General features: G+C 31.7%; 1 protein-coding gene across 2 annotated transcripts; it reads left to right on the top strand.

Moving 5' to 3' along the window:
• The first annotated feature begins 18,728 nt into the window (after positions 1–18,728).
• On the top strand, positions 18,729–22,939 carry LOC109799878 (S-adenosyl-L-methionine-dependent methyltransferases superfamily protein). 2 transcript variants are annotated; one of them, XM_020360523.2, is made up of 9 exons: positions 18,733–18,894; positions 19,012–19,068; positions 19,494–19,591; positions 19,978–20,047; positions 20,374–20,422; positions 20,927–21,015; positions 21,092–21,139; positions 21,948–22,007; positions 22,543–22,939. In XM_020360523.2, the coding sequence occupies exons 1-9, from the start codon at positions 18,835–18,837 to the stop codon at positions 22,651–22,653; spliced, it is 642 nt and encodes a 213-aa protein (XP_020216112.1). In that variant the 5' UTR covers positions 18,733–18,834; the 3' UTR covers positions 22,654–22,939. The 2 variants fall into 2 exon arrangements, with proteins under 2 accessions (XP_082928541.1, XP_020216112.1); XM_083072415.1 differs by lacking the exon at positions 22,543–22,939 and having other exon boundaries at positions 18,729–18,894; positions 21,884–21,957.
• The last annotated feature ends 3,087 nt before the right edge of the window (positions 22,940–26,026 follow it).

Here is a 26,026-nt window from a genome sequence, read left to right as displayed (position 1 = left end):
ATGAGATGTTTGGAAACGTTCATAGGGAAGAGTGGAAGACCTTGTCATAAATACAAAGAAATCTAAGTGCTTGTTAAATAAACAAAGGTATAATAAACACGCTGAAATATCTATTATTGATAAAGAAAACTTAAAGTGCAAGCACTAGGTTACTAACAGACAACTTGGACATCTTTAATTCTGCATAATATATACAAGCAGATAGAAAATATTGTGTGCTAATGGAGAGCAAAACCAAACAGTACCTAAATTTATTTTCTTCCTCCAAGATTGTTTGTGTCTTCAGGGCCATTACTTCTAAATAATAGGATTATTTATTAGCACAAATTAAATAAGACTAGGGTTGACATAAATTTCGGTACATCTAGTTAATTAGTTATCCTCATCCTCTAAAATTATTATTCCGGTTTTACCATGCCGCACGAGTGCTCCATCATTTCCAACATTACTACAATGAGGGCACATAGTCGGTTTCCAAATCCCGGTCTTATAAACTTCATTAAACATATAAAACAATGCAGCAGAAGGGTGTTTCTGAGGACCTTCCATCACTATATCCAAATTGCCGTTGGATGCTAGAATCTTTACCACCACAGAAAGGCCTATATCTTTCCCAGTTCTGGAAAAAACTGCTCCATCACTATTAGCAAAGTAGTGTGCCAAAGTCGCTGCATTACATTTTTCATCCCTACTATTTTTCTTCAACTCTAAAACAACAAAACCCCCTCTGTTTCCACTTCCATACAAGTTAACTTCCGTGTCCACAATGTCGCCGCGTGCATCAAAGGTCCTCTTTCTCTTCGTTGACATGATGGATGATGCAAAGGAGCCACCAATCCCTTTTGGAGTTATCTCAAGAGAATTGGTTGCAGTTCTTTGTATCGTCAAATCGAAACAAACACTCTCAATGTGTACTCGGTCACTGAGCGTGAATTTTACCGAGTTCACCTTGTCGTGTTTGTCAACCTTTTTTGTAAACATGAGGTCACAAGCTGAACCATCTACTTTGTATACCACAGAATGATATTCCTCGAATCCTCCATCATCGAACTTCTGACTCACTTTTGTGGACAAGTTGATGACATCTGAATTTCCGAGATTTTTATTGGAAGTTGATTGAGAAGCCCTAACATTAAGGGAAGCACTACTACTGTTTCCCATCTGTTAATGTATAATATATAGATGCAGATGCAGCACGCACAGGCACAGCACAACTTCACAAAGTAGCTAGAAAAATGGACCAGTTGAGTTGAGGTGAAGGTGGAGACGTGAAAGAAAAGCAAGGATTCTAGGGTACGCAATACGAGGAAATAATGCAGTGCAAGTGCACTTTCTGAAAATATAATGGGTTACTAAAATATTAGGTATTCTCTAGCTAGCATGGTTGGGATGTTCCTATGGAAAAACTATAAATACACACATTGCAGAATCTTTGGACTCTGACGGCAAGGGTAGCGTTATTCTTCCGCAGAGTAATTTAATTGTAGCATCTCATTCTCTATCTAGTGCCATTGCCTTTTAGCCTTTGATTCTTGATTCTTCCACGTGTTGAATTCTTGATTCTTATTCTTTTACATCTAGTGTATGGGGGCAGGTGTTTGTTTTTCTTTAACAACATAAATAACTAAAAGTGGTACATATAAGATAAATAACTAAAAATCAAGTCTTAAGTTTGAGAAAAATAAAAATAAGACTTGTTTAGGATAAAGTCTATATTCGACCTAATTATATATATTCCATCACTTACTCAACATGGTTAGATTACGTTTAAATATGAAAGACTGTAAATACGTACAAATTATAAATTTCTCATGTGGGTATGAAAAATTTTCAACTGAGTTGAAACAATCTATAATTGATTCGATCTGCATTGAAAATTTTGATTAATTTTTTTGAAAAATTCAAATAGACTCACTTTACAAAAACAGTTCAATTATCCAATTCATTTTTATAAAGTGAATCAGTTAGATTTGATTTAATTTTTTAAAATTATTGATTCATATATGAGTAAAAAATAAATAATTGTACTATATTAAATTGATTTAGTTTCAAAAATATCAATCTATATTTTAAAAAAAATTAATCTGATTCACTTTATAAAAAAATTAAATTAATCCACTTTATAAAAAATAAATTGATTAATTAGTTCATTTTTATAAAATGAATCGGTTCGATTCAATTTGTATGAACACTCCTAATTATTTTTGTTTGTGGATTGTGGTGTGCATATATTGCAGGTGGATCTTGAAGAGTACCCAACGGGACCCGTATTACTTCACGAATGCTTTTCGCTGGGTTCCCTCTTTCCCTTTATTAATTCACACTCTTTCTTATTCCCCTTTAATCATCAAATATATGCCAAAGTTTGTTATTTTTCCCCCTTATCTCATCTCCATCCTGTGGTTCTTCTCAATTAATGGGTATTTTTTAATGTAACCTGTGTTGTCACTCTCGCGTGTGAGATGTGATTGTAAAAAATTTGGTTATGATTTTTGTTGGTAATTAACAGTTTTAAGTGGTTATTGGGTTTTTAAGTCCACGTTTGGAATATTTGCTTGCAGTTTTGTGGAAGATATTTGATGGAGGCACGTGAGCTAAGGGCCCAATCACTAGGATTATGGTCCAAAGATTAGAAGAAGATTGTGCTAACATAAAGGAAAGGCCCATGACACTTTTTAGTTGTGTTGTTCATTAAGGCCTATGTAAACTAGAGTTGGCCTAATTAGGCTTGTATTTTGTTTGAGAGTCTTGTATTTTGGCCAAGTAGAGTAGGTTGTGTTTAGGTCATATATTTCAGCCATTTTTAGTCTTAATTTTATGTGAGTTTGTGTCTAATGGAATTTAAGACACATTTAGAATGCATTTAGAGTTATGTGACCGATCATGTGGATGGTGCATATGGTGTGACTCAAATTCATTCCAAATGTGAACCAAATCACACTATAATGCAAGTCTCACATGTGCAAGTAGTGAGTGGCGGGTTTGGTGCCGAGAATCTAGGAATAGAATTCAAATTTGAAATTCAAATTTGAATTCTAGGCGCCAAGGGTTTAAATTAACCATACCAAGGTTAATTTAAACTCTCGGTCACCTAGCTTCCTTAGCACTCTTTCCGTGGCCTATATATAAGATAATCCATTTTAAGCATTTTATGAGAGATTCTTCGACATATTTCTCTTGGTCGAAAGTCACCCATAGTGAGGGAATCATCTCTTCTCCTTAAGATTTTCTCTTTGTAGCCTTGGATCTCTAATCCGGAGAGCTTAGGCAAACCTATTCTAACACTTCTCCTTCTTCTTTTGGCTTCAATCCTTGAAGATTCCTCAAGGAGATCAAGAAGGAGTGGCGTGAAGAATAATTCATGGAGATGAATCCAACTAGAACTCCATCAGGATTAACTAGGGAAAGATGGGGAGGGTATATTGTAAATAAATCCAATTGTGTGCTAGTGTGTGTGGATTTGCGAGGATAGTGACTGAACCACAAAGTTTTGGTGGTAGAGGCAAGAAAACACGTTAGTTAGAAATAGTTGAGTTGTGAGTGAAACTTAATTAAAAGATAATGAGATTCAAATGATGTAATACATTTTTATCAAACTATTGAGCTGATACTTTTTTATCATTCGGAATCACAATGTCATGTATATATATAATTATTTGGACCTCTCAACAGGCTGCCTTTAGTAGTTTATTATCGAGTTAATATAAACTGTACTTATAGCCAACCTAACATTTCAAAAGTCTTTATAAGTAATTAATTATTTTTCAAAAGTTTCAATTATAAATACATAATAATCTTTCCATTCGTTTTTAGTTGTCAGATTTTTATTTATTTGTTTATCATTTTTAACGTTCAAGACAACATTAATTTTTTTTTTGTCAATTATACTCTTAATTTACACATTGACAACTAATAAGTGAGAGTTGAAATAATACATATTAAATCATATTACTTTTTTTAGTTCTTAGTGAATAATATATATATATATATATATGTGTGTAAAGATTAATGAAAAAGAGTTTAATAGAAAATATTATAAATATTTTACAGAAAAAAATATGACATTTTTTCTGTATAAAAATTTCAAACAATTATTAAAAAGGAATAGAAATGGTATTTCAACATTTTTTAAAATATTTTTCAGATTTTTTTCATTTTCTTTTCTAACCGACAATGTAGACCAAGAGCCAATCTGATTTAGCTAATTTATTTAAGAGCCTATGCAAATTGGTTGGCTCATATACCCAACTATAACGTCATCTTATTTCGGTATAAATAATTTATTATAACTATCATCTCACCTATACTTTCTTGTAATATATATATATATATATATATATATATATATATATATATATATATATATATATATATATATATATATATATATATATATATATATGAGGAGGGTTCAAACGACACCGGTGTAACTTTTACTAAGTGTTACACCGCTCAATAACTTTATATTAAATGTGAATTTTAAAAATCCAACCGTTAGATTGAAAGTTCATATATCTTAGATCATATATATCAAATTTTATATTAATCTAAGGTGATTTGATACTTCATTCTCATAAAATAAAATTGACGTAATATATACATTTCAAAATATATTAAAATATGAACACTTTGATTACTTTCAAGTTGTTGTTGAATTTTAACAAAATTTGACATATATGATATATGAGATATGAACTTTCAATCTAACGGTTGAATTTTTAAAATTCACATTTAATATAAAGTTATTGAGCGGTGTAACACTTAGTAAAAGTTACACCGGTGTCGTTTGAACCCTCCTCTATATATATATATATATTTTTTTTTTTTTTTTCAAAAATAAATTTTTAAATTTATTTCTTTTAATAACTCATAATAATACATCTACTGAAAATCATAAATATGTAAAAACATAAGTCTAAAAAGTACTATAATACACTCTAGAACTCTTGATAAACCACCGACATGCTTTAGTCAGTGAATGTTGGCCTATAAATAAAGCTTACTTCATTTAATTGTATTAAGACAAGTTTTTCAAAGCAATACTATTATACTATACAAAGCAATGTGCCTCTGTTTTTCTTAACTCTCAAAAATCATTTTTCTTATTTACAATTCCTTTGATCTAAATTTCATCACTGATATTAGAGTTACATTTGGTCATCTATTGAGTGTAGATAAATTTTTTAATTACTTTTAAAAAATCCAACTATATTTTATATTACTTGTAAAATATTTTTTCAACCTATAGTTTCTACAAACCAACCATCATCTATTTCAATTCCTATTTTTATCAAAAAAGAATTATGATTTTTGAAGTGTAAAAATGAAGATATATTTTTTGTCTCAAGATTTATAAGATCTTATAGAAAATGAATTTATTATTCTAGAAAACACTTTAACTTTTATTGCAACTTAAAGGAAGAAATTGAAGGAAAGCAAATAAAAGGTTTCAAGGACATTATTTTCTATTCAACAAGTGTTGATGACACAACTTTTCAAAAATAATAGGTGTCATAAGTACAAAACAAGCCTGGAATACAATTCAAGAAGAGTTTCAAGAAAGTGATGAGGTATGCCATGTTAAATATGATGGTGGTGGTGGAGGAGCACCATGGCTGTCTTCACCCTCAGACTGCCATAACATTTATCTGTCAACAACCATATTATAAGTATATTTCCTATCAATATGTAATTACCGTAACCATTCCCCAAGAACCAACCACCATTGGTGATTCCTCTTGCGTTGAGCCAACCGATAAAAAAAAATAAATAGTTTTTTATCTTAAAATTTTGGTGTAAGTTATTAACATACTCTCACTAAAAAATAGGTAAGAGTATATTAGCATTCTATATATATATATATATATATAAATTACTTAATAATAATAATTTATTTTTCAATTATATTATGATATTATAATTGAAATTCTATTTAACATCGTTTTTTTTTCTTACAATCTTGTGTTTTCATCTACCTACTGTATCACTACTCTCTTCTATCTTGCATCTTGCCTTCCGTTATCGTCGCTTACCATATCTTTGTGTTGCATCCATCGTCTGTCTTGCGTCCCACCTTGCATCACCATCTCTTGCGTTGCCTCTTACATCTCTGTCTCGTGTTGTCACTTGTGTCTCTGCCTCACGTTGTCGTTCATGTCTCTCTACCTTGCATCTCTACTTGCATCTCCGCCTTGTGTTGTGCTCGCATCTCTACCTTGCATTGCCACACGCATTGTTAGTCGCATCTCTATCTCGTATCCTTGTCTCGCCACCTCATATATGTCACCACCTTGTTTGGGTTGCTCGTTGTTGGAAGACTCGTTAGTCATAATTTCATATAACATCACATTAGGGATACTAAATTTTAGATTTAAAAATTTCTAATTATTCTCACAAATATTTTATTTTATCTATTAATAAAAAATTATTTTGTTTTATTTTGGGAAAGATTTTTTTTTTTTCCAACTTCAGCAAAAGTAATGGAATAGAATTAGAGAATCTATAAATCAATTGTGTTGTATTTGTGTTCTATTATTCGAAGAATGCTAGTAGTTTAATTTGCAAGGAACTTTCAAAGAATCTGTGTGTTTGTATGTGATTGCCTCGCTTACTATGAAATTTTTAGTTAAGGACATTGGAAATCACAATCTAATTTCATTTGAACTAACACTAATAAGGATTTAGGAAGTTGACTTTCATGATGAGATCAAATATCTACATTTTTTTTTTAATTTATAGTATATAATTTAATCTATAATTTTAATTTAACTAATTTTTGTATAATAATTTTTCACAGGTCTTAGAAAATACTGTTAACACATGATTATAACGTTAGAAGTTTAATTACAACTTTTATTATATTGAATTTTTTAAAAAAACTTATTTATAAGAATTGAATGTTTTGTATTTTTTATTTATAAAAATTGTTATGTTAGATTTTTATAGTGTTAAAGACCTGACAAATTAATATTATATTTTCTTGTATAAAATATTATCTCTTTATTGATTTATTTACGTTATATATATGTAAAATGTGGGTAACGGGTACGAGTATGAATATACATGTACCCAATGACTACGAAGATGAGAATTAAAATTGTTATCCACATAAATATAAAACCAAATACAAATATTATTTTTAAATATGGGTATGAAAACAAGTACTGCGGCTAAGCTATAGGTTTTCTCAGGTTAGCATGCTTAGGATGTTGATCATATGGAAAAATTAAAAATACAGGATTACAGAATCTTCGCACTCTCACAGCAAGGGAAGCGTTATTCTTCAGCATCTAATTCTCTATCAAATTTTCAGGTCACTTTTCTTTGTCTAGTGCGTTGCTTTTGGCCAATTGATTCTTGATTCTTCCACTTGTTAGATTCATCTATGTACAGGAAACTTGCTAGCTTATAATAAGAACCTGTAAATTCAATTCTTTTATATCCGGTAGGTGTTTGCTTTCTTTAACAATATCAAACTTGGTATAGAGTTTTAAAATCATTTTCTTAAATGACTTATTTTCTTTTGTTTTTTTCTGCGTAAAAAGCACGAAATATTTAATTGCTAAAAAACAAAAACAAAAATAAAAAAATCATTCAACACACGATGAACACAAACAAATTAAGAAATTTATTTTATTACAAAATAAGTCTTTACTTCCTAATAAAATATATTTGAGGTGTCAAATTGAGAGAGATTAGAAAAGAAAGAGAATTTAGTGATTGATATAATTAATGATATCTACATATATTAGGGGGGGAAAAGTAGGATACCAATGTTGTGTTCTATTTATTTAGTTGTTCAAAATCATAATTCCTTTTCCTCTCTTGTAATCTATATCTGTTATTGAGAAAGAAAAAAAAAGAACATTGAAATGCAAGCACCGAAAGATTACAGACACAAGTTCATAATACAACCAGTTAAATTATTGTACACTAAGTAAAAAATAAAAACATAACCACCAAAATTTATTTTGTTCCTCCAAAATGGTGGCGGCCTCGTGTGTGAGACTGGCAGCACATGCCGGTAATTACTTGCTAATAATGGGATCGATTGCACAGGTAAGACTGGAGTGACATAAATTTGGGTCCATCTATTTGTGGTTTCTTAATTGATAATAACATCAAGTCTTCTTCTATATTTTACTGACCCAATTATATATCAACTATATTGGTATACCATCCGGTTACAATCTTCTTCTATATATAGTCCCTAGACCGTATTATTGGGAATAACTCTTGCTTTTGACCATGCCAGCTGCTGCCACGACATGGTGGTATAGGAACACTCGCCATAGCTGTCTTCACTGTGAAAAATTTCCTTTAAAAGCTATAAAATTTTCAATGTAATTACTGTAATTATTCCCCACACAAACCCTCCACTATTGGCCATCCCTCTTTAACTTTGCCACGAAATATGAGCACAATGAAGGCACATGCTAGGCTTCCATTTCACTGTCTTTTACACTTCATGAAACATTTCAAACAATGTAGAAGAAGGGTGTTGGTCAGGACCCTCCACACCATTCCATCTAATTTACCATTGAATGGTTGAAACTTTGCCACACAGAAAGGCCAATATCTGTTCTTCTGTTCAAACATATTCTGATAAAGTAAGCAGAATAAATTAATTAAAAGAAGTACAATGATGGATCACAACTACTGCTTTATGATTTTGGAGTTCTGTTTGTGGTGGAATTTGTTTATGAGTTCTTTTTATTTGAACTAGCACTAGTTTGTTTCAATTTAGGTATGTTACGCTTTGTACTTTAAGGAATAAGAAAAAATGGAGTAGAAAAATTAATAATTACTTGTCTCTAGATTTTCATTAATGATTATCAAGTAATAATGTTCATGCATATATATGCTCGAATGAACGGAATGCACAATAAGGATATTAGCAATACAAATTATAGTTTACTTAGCATAATGATCAAGATACAATTATAACAGTGAAGTTGAACAACCTATAACTACGTGATTAAAAGAAGAAAACTACGCTAATCCTAATCCTAACAAAAGAAAAGAAATGTGGTCAAGAAATTAGTACTCAGCAATCGTATGCACGAAAACCATATGTACAGGCAGAGAGTGCTTTCAAGAATACAAGTATGAAATTTCCGATCTTTGTGAAGGGGTATATTTCTCTTATTTATAGAGTTAGTCAAGAGTGATTAATTCTGTGCAAGTACGTTGTGAGTACATAATCGCTGTCCACTGCGCAAATTACGTGGAATCCATGTAACTTTTCTTAACTGTCCCCTCCACGTTCTTCTTCTTCGACCAAGCTTTTTTGGTAACTACCTCAGTGTAACTGTAACTGTTTCGAAGAACTCTTCATCTCTTTACATTTCTCGACCAATACTCGAGTACACACATTTATGGCTCCTAATGTTTTTCTTGGTAGATACCTATCTGCTTGTCTTTCTTTTGAGCAACTTCAAAATTACAGCTTTTGAGTGATATGGTTTTTCGAGTAGCCCCAACAAGCTCCCAATCTTATGTAGTCTTTTCCTTCAGTTTATCATATATACGTACTCGGTGGTTGGTTCATGCAAATCCTTGCTGTACAACTAGTCTTCTATCTTCGACTTCCAATATATGCGTAATCTGTAATTGGCGATAATTAGCTTGAACATATTTCCATAAGTGACGACTTCAATTACAAAGACTGAATAGAAAACTAAGAATTTCCGTATACTTGAGTCAATAAACTTACTTGATTACCAAGTCTTTCTTTTGTCAGAACGTTTTTAGATATGCACTTTCATTGTATCACATTTTATTTCCAACAGTAATTAAGAAAAATTCTTATAGTGTGAAAAATCTTCTCAATTTAAACAGAAAAACTATAAGACTCATGTCGACTTAATGTATCTTCAGTTTGTAGATATCATTTACAAATTGACTCACTATTTTTTTCTCGAAGAAATTATCTCATAGGCTCTCTATTTTCTCTCTAAATGTGAGGAAAGTGCTTAATTTTCACATTGCTTGCATTTTTTATTGGTTCTCTTCCTGTACATTTATTGAAGAAATTTACACCTAGAGCAGTTGGAGTCTGATCCTTTTCACTGTCCTCTTCATCATTCCAATCAGGTAGCAGAATTTCCTTCCTATTTTCACATTCGCAATGGCCAGTAAATTTCGTGCACACATTCACATTTGCATTGGGTCGTAAATTTCCAACCCATTGAATTTGGCCGGACCCTATGAGACTGCCATGACATTGATCTTCCAAAAGCCATATAATTCTTTTCAAAGAAATTACCGTTACCATTCTGCAAGAACAATCCATCATTGGCGATCCCTCCAGCGTTTTGCCATCTGCCACAACATGGTGCTACGCAAAAACTGCCAGCACAGTGAGGGCACATGGTGGGTTTCCAAATCCCGATTTCATGGATTTTATCAAACATGTAAAATAATGCAGAAGCCGGGTGTTGATGAGGACCCTCCACCTTTATATCCAATTTGCCATTGAATGGTCGAATCTCTACCACCACAGATAGCCTAATATCTGTTTCACATCTGCCATATGGTATACCGTGATTATGATGAGCAAAGTAGTGCGCCACAGTCGCCGAATTATACTGATGACCGATCCTACTATTTTTCTTTTATATCTGGTTAGTGTTTGCATTCTTTAACAATATAAACTTTCGGTACATGTTATATATAACATGTTTTAGTATCTCTATTGTTGTCCAATAGTGTACATAGAATTGCAGGAAGATTGTTTGAGAATTGTAGGCCATGCTTTTCTAAGAGAAGGTGATGCAAATGTTGATGTACATGGAGAGACTACCTTGTTGGCACTTTGCGATCAACCTGTCAAAGAGTGAGATGATATAGGGAGTTATAAGGTAGTCTAGTGATTTGGGATGAGGACATAAAGTTGGAGTTATAAGGAGGGAGTGAATTTGAATCTTTCCCTCACATAACAACTAATTATTAACATTTGTTGATAAAAAATAAGATGATTTGGAGGACGTCAGAAGAAAAGCCTTGCTATGAATAGAGAGCGCTAGCCAACTAAGTGTTGGTTAAAGAAACAAAGCAATATCGATCGAAACAATATATCTATAGAATCAATGAATATTATTAATAATAAAGATATAAATAAAATAGCATGCCTCATTTCCGCTCTTGTCATCTTTCTATTATTGAGAAATTACTTGAAGTGCAAACACTAATTGGTTATATACAATAGGCACAACTGAGACATCTTTTCTGGGTTCTGCACATATAATACAAGTTACAACCAGCTATAAATTATTGTCTAATGAATACTAAAATAAACAAACAAAAAATTATCACCAAAATTTATTTGTTCCTCCAATTAAGATGGTCGCCGTCTTGTGTGAGGTTGGTAGCACTTGTTGGTAGTTACTTGTTAATACTGGGATCATCAGCACAAAAGTAAGACTAGTTGCGTCACAAATTTCAGCCATTACTTCAAAAAAAAAATCATCAAAGATATCACGAACCCAAATAGAAGCCGTAAAAATCAATCAAGAATATTTGGATCCGCGTTCATAAACTCTGTCCATCGTCTACCAGAAGCTACTCTTATTAATTAGCAGTAGCTTCTATGTGACGTGAATCGAATTTGAAGTGATGGAGAATCAAACATGTCCAAATTAAGTTTTACTTCTTCTAATAAATGTTTTGCATACAAATCAAACTTCTAAAAACATTTAAAAAATTCAACTGACTGCGCCGAACTTTGTTGATACCTACATAAGTTACCATCTTTTATGATCCTTGAACCTCCACCATTGGAAATCACTCTTGCATTTGGCCATGCCAGCTGCTGCCCCGGCATGGTGGTATAGGAACACCCTCGCTCGCTATAGCTGTCTTCACTGTGAAAAGTTTCTTTTAAAAGCCATAAAATTTTCAATGTAATTACTGAAATTATTTACCACGAACCCTCCACTACTGGCCATCCCTCTTGAATTTTGCCACGGAATAGCACAATGATGGCACATGGCAGGGTTCCATTTAACTGTCTTATACACTTCATGAAACATATGAAACAATGAAGTAGCAGGGTGTTGGTCAGGACCCTCCACCGTTACATCCAATTTCCCATTGAATGGTCGAAACCTTGCCACCACAGAAAGGCCAATATCTGTTTCATTTCTGTTGAAACCTATGCCGCTAAAATAAGCAAAATAGTGAGCCAAAGTGGCCACACTATAGTGCTCATCCTTCCTACTATTTTTCTTGCACTCCAAAACAACAAGACCCCCCTTGTTTCCACTCCCATACCAGTAAACCTTGGTCTCCGTTACACCACCACGTGAATCAAAGGTCATGTTTGTCTTCACCAACCCGAAGTTGGTTTCAAACCATCCATATTCCTTGCCGAGACTACTTAAGTGAAGAAAACTGGTTCCAGCTCTTGCTATCATAGAGCTGAAATAACTGTCGTTGTCACTGAGCTCGAAGTCTACTTGGTAAAGATTGCCGTTATTGCCGAAAATTTTTGTTAAGTTGAGCTCACAAGTTGACCCGTTTATGCTGTATAAGACAGTCCACGTCTCGCGGAGTCTTCCATCAAGGCCTGTGTAGTCCACACGTGTGGACAAGTTGATGGAAGCAGATGTTCCTAGCTGTACACGCCAAGGAAATCGAAGACCCCCACTATTACCGAGAAGACTGTTTCCCATCTTTTTGTATTCAACTCTCAAGAAATTGGAATGGATGAGTTGAGTTTAGGGTACTAGAGGATTGAAGGGTAAATAAACTAGTTTCTGCATGTCTTCATTGATTATCATGATTCATGATTGAAGGGTAAATACATGGCAAAGTTACAAATACACACATTGCAGAATATATATTTGCACTCTACTGCAAGTAAGCGTTATTCTTCCGCAGATTAATGTAAGCAATCACCTAGCATCTAATTCTCTATCATATTTTTCAAACCACTTTTCTCTGTCCAGTGCCCGTGCCTTTTACCATTTGATTCTTGTCTTCAACTTGTTTGATTCTTTTATATCAGAGGGGATGGGGCCGTTTGTTTTCTTTAACAGCATAAAAACTTGTGATATAGTTCAAGAACCATCATTAAAAAAAAAAAAAAAAAAAAATTATGATACATACACCATGGTGTCATTATTTATTATTAAAAATTATTTTTATATACATATAATATATATTAATATATTATTAAAAATATGAATATAAATTATAATGATATACAAAATATTTTGTTAAATCTTATTTAAAACTATTAAAATTCTGTATATATATATATTGAATAGATTTATGTTTATATATATATTATATTTATAGTAATATTTTTTATATGTTAATATATATAATATATTTTGTAATTTTTTAAATTTCCTTTAAATTGATTTTCTAGAAATTATATTAAATTTATCATCGTTGTGGAACATAGAGGTTACTCACATTATTAAGATTGAAACTACCGATACGATTGCCCCAAAACCTACCGGAGTTGTTAATAATCCTGACTTGGCTTCCCCGAGCTCGACACCGTTCGCAGCAAGGCCGACGCCGCCAACATCAATGCCGAGCAGAACTGTGCCCTCATTGAGCAGAAGCACCTCAACATCGCTGGCGAGTTCTCTACGCTCGAGTCACACGTCGCTGAACTCCAATCCTCCCTCGATCAGCGCCGCCGCAAAACTCTAATGCGTAATCGCAGAACCACCATATCGCAGATTTAGTCGTGGCGGTGAGCCTGGGGAGAACTCCCACTGTTACCAACGCTGTTTCCCATCTTTTTATGTTACAACACAACTTAAAGTGTAATAATGGATCACAAGGTTGAGGGCAAGTGGAGACTCGAAACGAAACAAAAGTAGGTTTTAAGAGGAACAGAGGAAGTTAAGGAAGGTATGAGGAACGCAATGCATGTGCAGGCAATTAGTGAAAAAATGATGAGTAACTAAACTAGGTTAAGTCTTCTTTGATTAGCATGGTTGGGATGTTTACATGCCAAATATACAAATACATGGATTACAGAATCCACTGCAAGGGAAGCGTTAATCTTCCGCAGCTTAGTTTAATTACCTAGCATCTAATTCTCCATCATATTTTCATTCCAAAACAATTTTTATTTCTCTAAGACCATCTCTAGTTATCTTAATTTCATTTTTTTTTTGTCTATATATAGACATAATTTAAACAATGTTTTAAAATTAACAATTAAGAATTTATTTGCATTTGTAACACATAATTTTTATTCGTCAATTATATTATTTTAATATTAATGTAGGAGAGTTGATCTTAGAAACACTATATCAACCCCAATTTAAACAACTCAGTTTGGATCTTATGTTCTTGTAAGTGATTCTCACAATGTCACATTATTATGTCTAGCTTTCGGTTTCTTCATTTATACTCACAAGGCCGGTTGGAGTGTCATATATCTTGAGTTTCTTATTATTCAACATTATTTTCACCTTGGCAATAGCTTGAAGTTAGTTCACCAGTCGATAACTGAAAGTTGCTCATTATGCTAAGTATTGACCAAGTTCTAGAGGTAATAATTTATCTCTCATTTCTAATTTTCATAGATGCCATCGATTTTAAACCATCTCTATATTGCAATCTCTTTAGCTGGTTTATTGCTCAACGATTGGTAGAAAGATCAAAGTTTTTGATGATCGAGAATTATTATTTATGAGAATTATAAATTTAAAGAATCATAATTTTTATATGAATGATTAAATTTTTTTCAGTTAATTATAAATGTTCTAGAGAATATTTATTTATATTATTTGAGAATCAAATTTTTTTATTGTATTAAATAAATAAATAAAGGTAATATGATTTTTTTACGGTAATAAATTTTTTCTTTTCACTTGAGAATGTTAAATTTTCACTTCTCCTATGGGAACAATTTTATGAGAAACCTATGTAGAAAACATGATTGAGAAACAATGTTTTTTTTTAAATAATAAACCAAATAAAAGAAACTAACATTCCCAAGCTTAGATTTTTAGAAAGATAAAAATTAAACCTTATGTCCACCAAACATTAAGGAAAATGGTGTAACACAATTTTGAATATGTTGGTCATAGGCTAAATGGTGGAAACAAGGTGAGCAATGTTGGACGAATTACTCCAATTACATCCTTGTTCCTTTGATCTTCATCCATGGCACCAAAACTTGAAAAGAATTCTTTAAATGAAAGACAAGATGATGGAGAAGGTGGTGCCACCCCTCAAGGAAAATATGAGCAAAGAAGTAATCACTATGAAAAATCAATATTTTACGTCATCTCTTTGTCGTCAGACATACAAATAAGCAACGTAAAAAAGATGCGGTGGCAATTTTGAAAATAAGTTGAACTATTTTACATTGGACTACATAGGGTTTGACGTAAAATTACATCAGACAGAAGCCACAGCCAACGTAGATTTGAAATTTTACGTTGGACCCCTATTTAGTCTGACGTAAAAACCTTTTTATATCTTTGGGCGCGCCTTCGTCTTCCTCGCGCGCGCGATCTAAGTTAATCTGAAAAGCGTTTGGGCGATTTCTAGCGAAGGTGAGAACGAGCTCTGGTTGCGTTTTGAGCTCTGGCAAAGGGCGGCTCGTCATTGGTGGGTCATTCTCCATATTTTTGACCGATTGGAATTCGGTGAAGGGTGTTTCTGAGTTTTCGGCGAAGGTGAGTTGCTATTTCTGGCGAGCCTTCCATTCATTTCCCTTTCATTGCCTATATATGAATCTTCATCATTTTTGTTGTTTAGGGTTTGGCATCGTGGTAGATGGTAGGGTTTGTGAGGTCGGGGATGGTGACGAAGAGCGATTGGGCGACGCGTGAGGTTGTTTCATGCGCGTAGAGGGCCTAGGGCTTCCGATCAGCAACGCGGGAGAGGTAGACGCCGCCGATGTAAATTTATGTCTCCCACATTAATGTTGAACTTATTTACAACGTAAAAATCCTAAAATAACTGACGTAAAATACCTCTGTTGCACTAATGAATGTTCTTGCCACAAAGAGGAGTTCTTTAACAAAAGAACTTAAGGAGTCACACTCCTTTAGAGAGAACTCAAGACTTTGAAGAGAGAATCACAAAATGATTTCACTCAAATGCTCAAAAGTAACTTGTACAATAGAGTAACACCTATATATAGACTAGTCTAGTTTATGGAGCATGTTAAGCAAACTATGGTTAGAAATAAACCAAGGTTTGTTAACTAGCAAAGTTAGCATGCCAATTTTGAATTTGAAATTCAAAATTAGGCGCCTAACTCCTTGGATTTAGGAGTTATGTTCTCCCATTACTTAGATTTAAAAGAACCAATAAGAGTCTATCATGTATATCCCAAGTGAACGTCCAACTCACATGAGTAAATGCCAGTCACCTAGGCCTAACACATGTCCATTTAATTACATGTTTTACATACTAGTTACACCCGTCAAAAAGGTTAAGTACACTTATAAAGATAAAAATACAAGGAAATAAAAATCCTAAACTTTTTGATCCAAAATATAAGGTCAACATAAAAATATTTACAAGAAAGATATGGACTAAAAAATAAATCAAAGCTCAATATGAGCTCAATTCTTCTCTCTTTAAGTCTAGTCCACTATTCTTGATTTGTTTTGGATTTGATTTATAAGCATGATTTCATCGGTACTAGAGGTATCAAATAGATCGAACTGACCTAGTCTAATCTAACTTACATGGGTTAAATGTTATTTTAAGTTAGACTAACCTGGTCTATATTTTTTTTTAGACTATTATTTTTTGACTCAACTTAACCCATGTCAAACCATTGGATCAAATTGACCTAATTAAAAAATTTAAATATATTTTTTCAATGAAATAAATAAAAGTTATTATTATTAATTGATACAATATATTAGTTACATATGAACAATCGTTCAATCATGGTTTGTGTAATCAATTTTGAAACAAACTTTGTCTTTTGATTCTTTTCTATCAATTTTTAATTATTTTTATTTTATTTTTGTAAAACATTTTTGTTTATAAAAAACTAAAACAACTAGTTTTTTCAATGGATTCCTTTCAAACTGACTTTCCCAAAAACACACCAAAAATCAAATGAAACCACCCATTGGATTCGAATTAGTTTGGACCCTTATTTCTCTTCAACACAAACCAACTCAACTTAAAGATAATAGTTTGACTACAAGTTTAAATACTTGAAGAATTAATTTAATAACAAAAATTCCTAATAGACTATATCAATTTAATTTTTTGAGGACCAAAACTAATATTTATAATAATATTAATAAAAAAATTTGGTAATTTATTTTTTTTAGGTTAGTTAGTTACCAACCTATAGTTAGGAATGGACAAAAAAATCTAAACTGGTGGTGAACTGAATTGAATTACACTATAAAAAAATTAAACTGTTTATAAAAAAATTGAACTAAACTATTTTAAAAAAATTGAACTGAACTATTTGAAAATTAAATTGAACTGAACTATAAAAAACTAAACTATTTTCATGAAAGTGTAAAAATTAAAAGTGTCTAACATGTTCCATTTTAATGGGTTAGCTCAATAGTCCAATGGCCTAGACTTCGAAAAAAATAATCTGAAAAAAAATTGTGTCAATTTTGTAGAACTCAACGTGCTAATTGGACTGTGTTAATTGGTTTACTAATTTTTAGACTTGAAATTCATTGATGAGTTTGTTTGATTTGATTATATATATATATATATATATATATATATATATATATATATATATATATATTTCTATGAAAATTTAAATAAAATAAAAAATAAAATAAAGTTTGCAAATGTGTCCCGTCTTAATGGATCAACGAGTCAAAATTGCTTAATTCAAAGTATCATAACAGTCTGGTACAACTTGAATTATAGTTAAGCTCAAGTTTATATAATGTAGTTCATTTCAATTTAATGAAACAAAAAATACACAATGCAGTTTAATTCAGATGAACCACTTTTAAGTTTAATACAATTTTTATAAGTTTAATTTATTTTGTCCACCCCTATTTATAGTGATATAATGGTAAAAAATCATGTCATTAAAAATACACGATTAGAAATTTGATTATAAGTTTGTATACATGAACGATCATATGTTGTGATGGTTAATTACACTCTCTCTATAAATATATATCAATATTTTAATATGTATAATGTATATAATAAATTTTAAATTATATAGCTAAAATATATAATAAAAATATATAAATTTACTATATTTAAAATCTGTAATAAATAAATATTTTTATTATATAAACTAGCGATGAAAAAGATACTATGCACCTTTGTGAAAAGAAAATATTTTTTAACTAAGTTGGTAGTTATTATTTTCAAAAAAGTAGTTATTGTTTTACATATGCATTATTTTTCTATTTTATCCTTGGATATATTGGTGAAAAAAAAAATAGAATACAAATATAGGGATATCATTGTCTATAAAAATTGGACACCAAAATGGGATATCTCCTTTATTTATTGTTATAAATTATTTATAAATAATTTTATTATGATAAATTTTTTTTTAAAATTATTAATAATTTCTTTAAATAAAATAATTGAAAATTTAATTTAAAACTAAAAATGGTAGATTAAATTAAAACTAAAAATATTCACATTAAAAAATAATTACAAATATTTTCATCAGAAAATAATCCCAAAAATTACTCATTGTTATTGTTATTCTAATTTTTATACAGTAGCAGATATATAACAAAATAAGAGAATAAGCCCAATTAACTTTACGCAGTTTGATTGGGTTGGGCCTTTCGAATGGACGCGATGTAAGCAAAAACCGAAAGGGATGATACAAAATTAAGGTAGAAAAAATGGAAGTGAAAGTTTGAATCGCCGGAGAAGATGAAGCTGAAGCAGTTGGAAGGCCTCCTCGGTGGTCTCCAGCAGTTCCCTAATCCCAAGGTAAAGGTTTCTCCTTTCTCTCACTTCTCACACTTTTCAACATCTTTCTTTCTTCTATGAACTCTTATTGTAACATTAACATTTTTTTGTGCTTGTTGGTTGTGCCATGCATTGCAGCTGGAGCTTGAACAGTACCCAACGGGACCCCATATCGCTTCTCGAATGCTTTTCACTGTGTTCCCTCTTTTCCTTTATCCACCATCTTTAATTTATTCTTCCACTTTGCTCATCAAATATGCTAAAGTTTGATTCTTTTGCCTTATAACATCTCCATCTTATGGTTCTTCTTAATGGGTATTTTTTTTAATATACGTTTGTTAGTGTATATGCATATGCAAATGCAAATGCAACCTTTTGGTCACACTTGTGGGATGTGATTATAAACATATCTGGTTATGATTCTTGTTGGGGACAATTTTAACTGGTTGTGGGGATTAGGGAAAGATGGGGAGGGTATTTTAGTAAATCAATCCAATTTTGTGCAAGTGTGTGTGGATTTGCAAAAGGGAATGATTTTTGCTTTGTTAGTCTTGAAATGGTCATGGTGGTAATTTCCTCTTTGTTAAAGTTTTGTTTCCTTTGCTGTTCATGGGAATCAGGCAGAGAATTCTTTTGAGGATGTGAGTAGCAAAGTAGTGGCTGACTTTGGATGCGGTTGTGGTACCTTGGGTGTTGCAGCTGCACTGTTGAGTGCAGAGTGAGTTGCATCTTTCCCTTCCTACTTTTTGTGGGATCTTGTTTACCTTTATCATTCTCTCATTCACTTACTTTTTTAATGTTGCCTAAACATGAGTTGACATTAGAATCACATTATAGCTGTTATAAAATTTTGAAAGTACTCTTATGTGGAACCTGCAGGAACTGTCTTGAAAGGATTTTTATTTTCCAATTTCTGAACCGTACACCATTTCACGTACACAGTCACTTAGAATTTCCTGGTTTTTGGAATCAAATATTAAGTTCCAAATCTCAAATTCGTGTTTAGTAAAATAGTGGACCAAATGTTTTTTCCCCTTTCAATCAAATATGTGTTTTCGTACTAGTGTATCTAATGTTCACTTGATTTTTGTTAGCATTTATCAGACATGTTCTCTGCGTTGACATTGATCCAGAATCTCTTGAAATAGCATCACTTAATGCTGAGGAACTTGAGGTATTGTCTTTCTGCTGATTATTTCAGTAAATGAGTTTATAGGTTAATAGTTTTTGTTTTTGTAATTGCTGAGTCCCTTGTTTGAGGAAAAGAATAATAATTTTTATATGTTTTGAATATTGTACATAAAAGTGAAATATGTTGCATGAAAAATATTCTGGTCAATGTATTGTTGTTCTAGTGGAATAAGAGGAGATGAAAAGTGGTCATTATTATGCTCTAGATGCAATAAATAGATTTTTTTTTATCTAATGCAATAGTTATGTTAAAGTTAGCTACTAATAACTGATGCACAACATTCCTTTGTTATTCTTTTAAAACTGCAGCTGGACATGGATTTTATTCATTCTAATGTCTTGGACTTGGGATGGAGAGGTAACTTTCCACATCATCTTCGTCTTATGATACCATAACATTATTTAAGTTTGTGTCTTGAAGCATAAACTTTTCTTTTGCACATGAAGCATAACTTTTATCTTTGAAAATATTAGAGAACAGGATCTAACCAAATTTATAAGCACTTCAATTCCACTTTGTATTATGCCAGTTGATTTCAGGACGCTCAAGCTTAGAAATTAATTCTGTCTTTATTTTTATTTTCTGAATTGAGTCCTTAATTCCTATACTAACAGGAATATTCTTTATCTGTCTTTTGTATGACTTATGGGCATTGTTGTTTGTAATAATAATATTTACAAATTACAAGTATTCCATGCATCATTAACTTGTTCCAGTAGTTGTTAAACAAAATGATCATGTGAACTAGTCTTCAATTTAAAGGGTATGCTGACTGAAAATCAATTCTAACTCTTAATTTTATATGATGCCGAAAAATATTTCCATAAAAAATTCATATGGTTATCTTGGTATTGTGTCTAGGTCCAATTGTTGATACAGTTATAATGAATCCTCCATTTGGTACTCGGAAAAAGGGTGCAGATTTGGATTTTCTCTCTGTTGCTTTAAAGGTAAGCAATTGCATCAATGCTGGTTGTAAATATATGATTGATGGGAATTCTAATATACCATAAATTGCTTTGTCAGGTTGCTTCTCAAGCTGTTTATTCCTTGCATAAGACTTCAACAAGAGATGTAAGCCATTTTTTTTTATCTTAAATTCTAATTATGACATTGAGTAATTGAGTTCTGCAGGCCTGATCAAATTGTTTTTGACTTGTTAACTCCTGCATCATATTTAGTTTTTTTTTTCTCAAACAGTATATCAGGCCATTAGGTAATAACCTCCCCATTCCACAAGGACGCCATTGGTGTTATTTTCATGAACCTTTCCATTTAGATTTTAATGAATGTGGCATCATTGTGTGAAGCTTATTCTATACTTCCTCCCAGATATTCTTTTGTATATGGCTTGCACTTCCAGTTTAAGCATAACATTTATCAATGCGATGGACTGAAACAAGTAGAAGGTTCAGATTGCTGGCTTAATTCGAAATTTTAGCAATAAATTAATTTTGGGAAATAACCATTCTTTTAATCATAGTGAGATGCGGTATAGCATGAGTTGATGTTGTACTTTTGCTTCCTAGGCTTTATTTCTTTAAATGAACGGTTTATCAGCTTTTCTCCTTGGATTATCCTCCTTGTTCATATGTTGATATTTAGTTAAATACAAATTGAGAAGCAATTCCTTTAAAAACATTTTAGAACTTATTCTCTTACTCAGAAATTTTCCCCAGAATTAGAAGCTCAATTCTCCTACAAATACGACAACCACCAATGTGACTTTCTTCTCACTGATTGCTTAGTTCTTATGTTTCATTAATGCATAAGCATGGATTCATTTATAATCTATAATTTTGTGTGGCTTGTCAACAGTATTATAGGATTTTCTCACCTCATGTGTGACAATACCACGGATTTCATTTTTTTATGATCGCAGCATGTGAAACGAACTGCGTTAAGGGATTTCAATGCTAGCAGTGCTGAAGTTTTATGTGAGGTGAGTGAAGTTTAATTTGTATTTGATGTTTGAGTCTTGTAATAAAAGTTAAAATTTTTCTGTATAAATTGGCTTATTTCTGCACGAAAAATGCATATTCTATTTATTTCCTTTTAACAAACATTAGATAAGATAAAGTACTATTTATGGCAAGTTACTCTAATAGCTCTAGTTTACTCAACTGACTTCTGAAGGGGATAATCAAACTCAAGTAAACCCGTATTGTACACCTATGATAATACTTGAACCACTTTCCAGATTAATTAAATAAAGTGTCTGAATGGATGCTATTTCTAACATAACAAAATGTGATGAGCCCACGAGTTTCAACTCAAATTCCCCATTCCCACACCACAAAACCTGGTTCTTTCATATGCCAGGTTTTACTTTGATTTGAGCCATGCCCAAATTCTTTCATTCCATTTAACAGATATACCTGTACAGTTTTCATATGCTAGATGTTTGTATAGTAACCATGGTGCAATTTACCTGACTCTTACAATTGAAATCTAATTTTATTTTCTTACTATGGCAGCTTCGATATGATGTACCGAAAATGTACAAATTTCACAAAAAGAAGGAAGTAGATATTGCTGTGGACCTCTGGCGTTTTGTACCAGCAAGTCATCAGAGCAGAAGTATTTGATGCAGACAAGGATAGTGTGTATTGGAATAGATGATAAAGATTGCAAGTGAAAAGAAAAATTTGGGTAGCTAAAAAGGAACCTTCTCTATGTAACTAGCTCTTGCACGTTAAATTGAGATGATGCTACTTCGGTAGTTGTGTGTATCTATAAATTCAATAGTGGAGCAAGTTACCGTGCTGTCTGCTTATGCATACGTACATGACATCTTCCTGAAGTTAGTTATATAACTGTTTGTCAGATTATCCAACTTGGTGATAATGAAAAGAGAAAACATTCTTCTGCAAAGGTTGAAGGTATCAAATTCTTTTATCCAAGTTTTTCACACTAAACTTTTCATTGCATAGAATTTCAATGTTATTGTCTCCTTTTATTTGATTTTTCTCTTTGGACACGATCCTTCATTTTGGAGGATGTTGGGATGTGTTTGTCTTTTTGTCTTTTTTTATTTTTTATTTTTAACAGAGATGCTGATTGTATAAACTCCCTTGGGCAGTTTGGTATTAACGAAGAAGCAACTCCCTTAAGCAGTTGAGTCCAATTAAGTGAATTAAGCTCAAAAAATTAAAAATATTCGTAACTCAAAGTGGCAAGGGAATTTTCATTTCTGGGTCCCTTTTCTAGTTTTTCCCCCCTTTTGTGTTTGATCTAATTGTTTTTTTCTTTTCTCTAATTTTCCTCCATTTTTAGTTTGTGTTTCTATTTTTTATTTAACAAAAGCCATTAATTATTATTTTAATAACATTTAATATTATTATTTTGAATAAATAGGCAAAAAAAAAAGCAAAATTAGGTATTAAATTTTTTTATAAAACAATAAAATAAAGAAGGTATTGAAAATTTATTTTTAATTAAACCAGTTAATGAAAAAAGAGAGAGAAATTTTAGGGCTTGTTTAGTTGAGCCCTGGAAAAAAAAAAAAAATCTATATCAACATTATACGAGAAGCTTATGAGTGTAGCCGTGTAGGCTGTGTTTTTCTGAGAGAAGGTGAACCTTGTTGGGGACTTTGTCAAAGAATGGGATGTCGGAAGAACGTTGAAAGGGAAAAGCTTGTTATAAATACAAAGCTATATGGCATGGTCAAGATATAGATAGACTTGCTGAATAGTATAGCATCATATCCTTCTTTTCCTCTCTTGTAATCTATCTATTATTGAGAAAGAAACTTACGTGCCACCACTACGAGGTTACAAACAGAAACAACTTTGTCATCTTTCTGTATAGGGTGTACTTGGATAAAATTTTCTAGAAGCATTTTTAAAAAGAAAAAAATAAGAAGAAAAAATAAAATAAATTTGTTCAAGTTAAAATTATTTTATACATAAGTTAATTTGTAGAAATTTTCTCATATAATTTTTTCAATAAATTACAAATTATTTTATGCATAAGTTAGTTTTAATTTATAGAAGAAGAAAAAAATTTAATTTTTTTTTTCTTTTAAAAATGCTTCTAAATAAAATCATAATACAAAATCAGCTATAAAATATTGTGTGCTAAATAAAAAAACAAAAACAACAACACAACCTAAACTAATTTTCTTCCGCATAAAACTTAAATGTTGTATCCTAAATACTTTTTTTTTTTTTGGAGCAGGTGGTAACTGGTAAGGATATTAGTTAGAATTTATTAAAATATTTTTTAAAAAATTGTACTTTGTGTATCTCACAACTTATTTAATAATTCTTTCTTATAATTTTATGATTTTTAATAAATTTTAACAATTAAAAAAGAGTGTATAATAAATATAGTATTAATATTCTGCGTACAATAAAGGCTAATAATGGACAAAAGAACATTCTTGCGCAAGTTTATGAAAGCATTAAATTCTTATATATTTAATTTTTTTCACACAAATTCTCATCATCACATATATAGATTCTCAATGTTGTTGTCGTTTCTTTCTTCTTCTTCTTTTTTAATTCGATTTGAATACGATCCTTCATGTCAGATATTTTACGCGCTGATAGTTGTGTCATTTCTTGAGCAAAGTTATTTTTACTGTAATTTCTGTAATGGCACTGTTCCGGTATTGGAGACCGCCACCGAAGAACCCTTAGCGATACCGAGCTAAAAGAACTTGACAGCAGTCTTGACCTAAAACATTCGATGAGAGTAACATGCCCTATCAGACCTAATCATTGCTATATATAGTGGCGTGGCGTTACTAATCCGACTCCCTAGAATCGCGCCCCTCATGAACTCGCGATTCTCTGCGTTTAAGACTGTTATTCTCCTTATCCCGCGGATCATGAGATCTTATTGATTACTTGAGTAAGGTCGACTAGCTCCCCATATCTGGGTCCCCTATGTGCAATTCTTAGACGTGTCAATATGCAATGGGCTCATTTGGCTTCAAGCATGCCTTGATGGATGTACTCGGCATTTTACCGATGTGTGTTGGGTCGGCCTGTGGAAGATCCCCTCTTCTTGGTTCGAAGCTATCTCGGCTTAGACATAGTGGACTGGCGTATTGGGTCGGCGTCCCGTTAATGTGTGTTGGGTCGGCCCATATCAGACCAGTACGGTACAGGCACATTTTGTTATTATTGAAGACGCAGTTTTTTAATAGCTAATAGTTTACTTATAAAGACTTTCACAGTTATAAATACATTTTTCTGATTCAATTCAATATTATTTTATTTCTATATCAGTTTTTCTGTTTTGCCTCTGAATAATGTATATTGTTGCATAGTTGAGGTATTATTTACAGTTTAAATTATTTTGGAAACTAAAAGTCTATTCGTAATTGAATCTTTTCAGCATTTTAATACTTGTTTACTTAAAAATCGTGTTTATGAAATATTTATTTTTCTTTAATTTTTATTTAATGGTGTAATATCTTGATAATGCTTTTTCCTTCTTATGAAATACCACACTTTTATGTTTTCTATATTCTAAACCTTAAACCCAACATCTTCAAGATGAGTTTTTTCCGTTAGAAGAAAAGGGTTGAAGATGACCGATATAAAATAAAAATAAAATCCAATAAACCGTAAAAAAACATGGTTCAGCTTGTAAGTAAATAATAGGCAATTTTTTTATCCTTACACAATAATAATAAAAATGAATATATATATATATATATATATATATATATATAAATTTAGGGTTTAAATATTTAAAAAATTACTCTCTAATGTGAGAGAGGTGGGCAGGTAACCACACTCTACTAGTCCAATGCATAAGGGGCACCAAAGACATGTTACTGAAAACATGCATGAAATTAATAGCCAAAAATAAATGAGCATTTTTTCTTCTTAATTATAAGAAACAAGTATCTACTCTAAGATGCACTCCCTCTAGACTCATATATAAACCAAAAAAGTAAATATAAACAAATTCTAAGCACTCCCTCTACACTCATATATAAAC

The sequence above is a fragment of the Cajanus cajan genome, chromosome 1, assembly GCF_000230855.2.
Source record: "Cajanus cajan strain Asha chromosome 1, NIPB_CcT2T_4, whole genome shotgun sequence".
NCBI classification, from domain to species: domain Eukaryota; kingdom Viridiplantae; phylum Streptophyta; class Magnoliopsida; order Fabales; family Fabaceae; genus Cajanus; species Cajanus cajan.
This window is presented reverse-complemented; position numbering and strand designations above follow the sequence as displayed.